Below are 4123 nucleotides of genomic sequence, written 5' to 3'. Positions count from 1 at the left end.
TGTCTTGTCCTTCCTTTTCCATTAAACTGCTGTCCTCCCACAGAAAGTTCAACTTGATACAGTAAAGGTGGAACTGGAAATGGGTAAATGTACCTACAAATCAACAAGAGTTTAGGAAGATAAATCTCAGACTAACAGTCTCGGATGGATAAATTACCCACACAGTCTCTGGCAAATTTCACGTATTTCTTCACCATATTTTGATGGCTAATCACATTAGTATTTGATGGCTAATAATGATTCCTCAAGGTATTCAGAAATTTTGTAAAAGTTTAAACTGGATTAGAATTGCCACATAGTATAAGCAAATACCATTTAGCAATTCAAGGCAATGTTCCACAAGATACACTGGCTTGCAAATTGCATGAGTTCAATTTTTAATGCTAACTTTTTTAATTGACAAAACCTAAATTGAATCAGGGTTTGGCTGAGACAAAAACTTACTAACTTGCTCTACTTTCTCCTATCTGAGATCTGCCCTTGCATGAGGGTTTCAGGAATTTTAAAGCAAATTTCCTTCAGGAAAAGATTTGCTTTTCTGGACAATCCAACCCTATAGCCTAGAGTCCTATGGGTTCAGCACTGGACCGCAAATCATAAGGTTGGGGGTTCAAACACACCAGCCGCTCCTTGGAAACCCTACCCAGGGTTGCTATGAGTCAGAATAGACTCAATGGCACTTAACACAACATAACCTGACAGGACCTGGTTTCTTACATTTTTGTTTGTATTCTCAAAATCTTTGACCCCAGTCCCCTACTTCAAGGATGGCAGGAAAAGTAAAACTTCCATTTAGATTATTAATGTATCTACTAATACCTTGTTACTGCCAGCAAAAGGTTGTTAAAACATGCCATTTTGGGGTTTCAATTAATATTTTACTACACCTGTGCTCCAAGGCTATTTACAAAGCACACACATTCAAAAGTCAAAAAGCATCCAACAAACAAGGATCTGAAGTCCAACCGATGCTGAGAATCATGGTGTCGCAGGACGCATTTTCATACAGGATTTGGTAAACACAGAGCAGTAATATGTGTAATCTTTAACTAGACTGCTTAGGGGCACAAGTCACACTGTCAGTAAGGACTATTTTGAGGAATAGTTATTGCTCATGCTCGTGGCAAAGACAAGAGTTAAAAGAACACCAACATACAGTTCCAAAAGTACCAACTGACCTGGCAGGTGTGAAACTCAAGTCAATTCTTTGCTTTCTAATCTATCAACCAGCCAAATCTGTTGCCACTGAGTCAATTCTGATTCACAGCTGGACAGAGTCAAACTGCTCTATACGTTTCCAAGTCAACAGCGGACTGCCACGGCTTTCTCTCATGGAGTGGCCACCAGTGAGTTCAAACCACAGACCTTTTGGTTAACAAGCGAGTGCTTCATCACTGTGCCACTAGGGCTTCTTTCGTTACCTATAAATGCTCTCGTTAAGTGATGTCAAGTTGGTTCCACCCCATAGCAACCCTGTATAGGGTTTCCAAGGAGCAGATGGTGAGCTTCAACTGCTGACCTTGTGGCTCAAACCACCTTTGCAGTTCAGCACATTAATCCACAGTGCCACACCAGACAGGGCTACTTTGTTCTATGTATTTGACGTTGTTGTTAAGTGCCATCGAGTCAGTTCCAACCCACAGCAACCCTGTGTAAGGCTTCCGAGGAGCGGCTGGTGAACTTAAACTAATGACCTTGGGGTTCAAACCAACTTTACATCCAGGACATTAACCCAAAGTGCTACAGCAGCCAGGACTCCTCATTCTATGTATAGCATCTGATATATTCATTTTCATCTGTATTTAAATAAAAAGAAACCAACAAAAACATACCCATACCTCGGGGGATAGGCACCTCCTCTCATGTTGTAGTTGTAGGTGGACTGCATCCGAGAGTAAGGGTCAACAGGCTTGTACATTGGTTTTTTTCCAAGTTTCATGCACAGTGCATTTAGTTCTACAGTAGGAGTTATGCTTTCTGCAACACAGAATCAACACAAAGAAGTGATTTGTCTGTTTTTCTGACATGAGAATGATGGTTATTTAAATATAAAAATTAGAATAGCATGCTTTTGACAAGTTGATTGACAATGCATTACACAAACAGCCTAAAAACTTCCCTGCTAGGCACCAGGTCAGGAAATCCAAGAATCTGCTATGATTTCTAGGGATCAATATACAGTCAGCAGTATAATATACACTGTAAGAGCAATCAGAGGGAGTGACAACTTAATAAGATGCTACCAATGAAAGCCAAACCTTGTCTCGCTTTCACATTAAATTCCTGGATTAAAACAGCTCATACGACTGTCTTAAGTTATTTAATTGTTCAAGAATACTTATCCAATAAAATTTAATTATACAAACTGACTGGACTTACTCTTACAAATATGTTTGCACACACTACTTCATGAAACAAATGCATTTCTTAAGTACTAACTATGGATTCCTGGTGTGGGGCTGTAGGATCAGCACTGGCCTTCGAAACCACAAGGTCAGCAGTTCACACCCACCAGCTACATCTCAGAGACCTTATATAGGGTCACTGTATCGGAACCGATCCGACAGCACTGAACAACCACTATATACACAGGAGTCCAGGTGGTGATGTGGCTAAAGTCCTCAGCAGTTCAAGCCCATCAGCCATTCCACAAGAGACATATAGGGCACTTCTACTCTATGCTATGGAGTCGCTATGAGTCTGAATCAACTGGACAGCAATGTGCTTGAGAGTTGTTGGCTGTTTATTCTGTGATAACTACGTGCAAAGCACTTTGCAAAGTTGGAAGGACACAATTGCTATCCCAGAAGAGTTAAAAAAAAAACCACACAGCACACTAAGACAGTTATAATACCATGGGGTATGAGCCATAAGGTAGCTGTGGAATCAGCAAATAAATTCTATCTGGAGAAGTCAGATAAGGCCCACAAAATAGTCAAGCATTTCCATTATTGGTATTTCTAATAGGATTTGACCTGTGGTTATTCTCGTTAGGAAAATTAGTTGCATTTCCATATACAATTGGAATGAGTACACCTCGAGTTAAGTCAGAATTATCAACTTCAGAAAACATCTACTATTCCTTTTCCAATTCTCTTCCTCTCTGTTCATCCAATTCATAAACTTCTACAAACCACTTAAAAAAGAATCAGCCTGAAAAATTAATCAGTACACAATCACATGTCAAAACATTTCATATCAAACACAGAACAACACTAGCAATGGCAAAATTTAATTTAAATGCACACAAAAATTCACCTTAAAATGCTTCACTGGGATGTATGGGAAGATAAAAATGACTTGACTCAATACTGTAACTGGTTTGACTAAATTTAGTGCATGAATCAAATTAACATGAATATCTTTGGGGTTTGTGAAATCAGAGTGTCACATGAGTTACCAGCCTCTCTTTTCTTCCTCACATTAGAATGATACTTTTTCATAATATATATAGTTTTGCATTTAAATACAATCTGAATAATTTCAACAGCAGCTCTGATGCATAGAATCTTTCTGCAATAGAGAATGATTTGAAGACAGAAAACAAAAAAAACATCAAAAGCACCAGGAAAAGTATTGCCAAGACCTGCTGGAATTTGTCCCTGCGTACAGAGGGGTCATCACTGTGTTCAAGTGTCCATTCCTCCCACAGCCTTAAGAGCAGTGGTTCCCAAGCTCCTACCAGAGACTCTTCTTCATTTGGATTCTCCCCTCTTGGGTTCCTTATTTGAGAAGATACTACCACTTACTAATTGATTGTTGTTGTTGTTAGGTGCCATCGAGTCAGTACCGACACATGGCGACCTTATGCACAGCAGAACGAAACACTGCCCGATCCTGGGCCAACCTCACTAATGTTGCCACGCTTGAGTCCATCGATGCTGCCATTTGGCCAATCCATCTCGCTAGGGGTCTTTCTCTTTTTCTCTGACCCTCCACCTTACCAAACATGATATCCTTCTCCAATGACTGGTCCCTCCTGACAATATGTCCAAAGTATGAGAGACGAAGTTTGGCCATCTTGGCCTCTAAGGAGCACTCTGGCTGCACTGCACTTCTTCTAAAACAGATCTGTTGGTTCTTTTGACAGTGCATGGCCCTTTCGATATTCTCCTCCAACACC

General features: G+C 40.2%; 1 protein-coding gene across 2 annotated transcripts in view; it reads right to left on the bottom strand.

The window, feature by feature from the left end:
- Positions 1-4123, bottom strand: part of STAU1 (staufen double-stranded RNA binding protein 1) — a 78670-nt gene that overhangs the window by 59911 nt on the left and 14636 nt on the right. For both annotated transcript variants that reach the window (XM_006839198.1, XM_006839197.1), the window contains one exon: positions 1839-1977. In XM_006839198.1, the coding sequence (XP_006839261.1) occupies positions 1839-1977 (139 nt within the window). The remainder of the gene's footprint in view (positions 1-1838; positions 1978-4123) is intronic.

Source organism: Chrysochloris asiatica, unplaced genomic scaffold, assembly GCF_000296735.1.
Source record: "Chrysochloris asiatica unplaced genomic scaffold, ChrAsi1.0 scaffold00023, whole genome shotgun sequence".
NCBI classification, from domain to species: domain Eukaryota; kingdom Metazoa; phylum Chordata; class Mammalia; order Afrosoricida; family Chrysochloridae; genus Chrysochloris; species Chrysochloris asiatica.
This window is presented reverse-complemented; position numbering and strand designations above follow the sequence as displayed.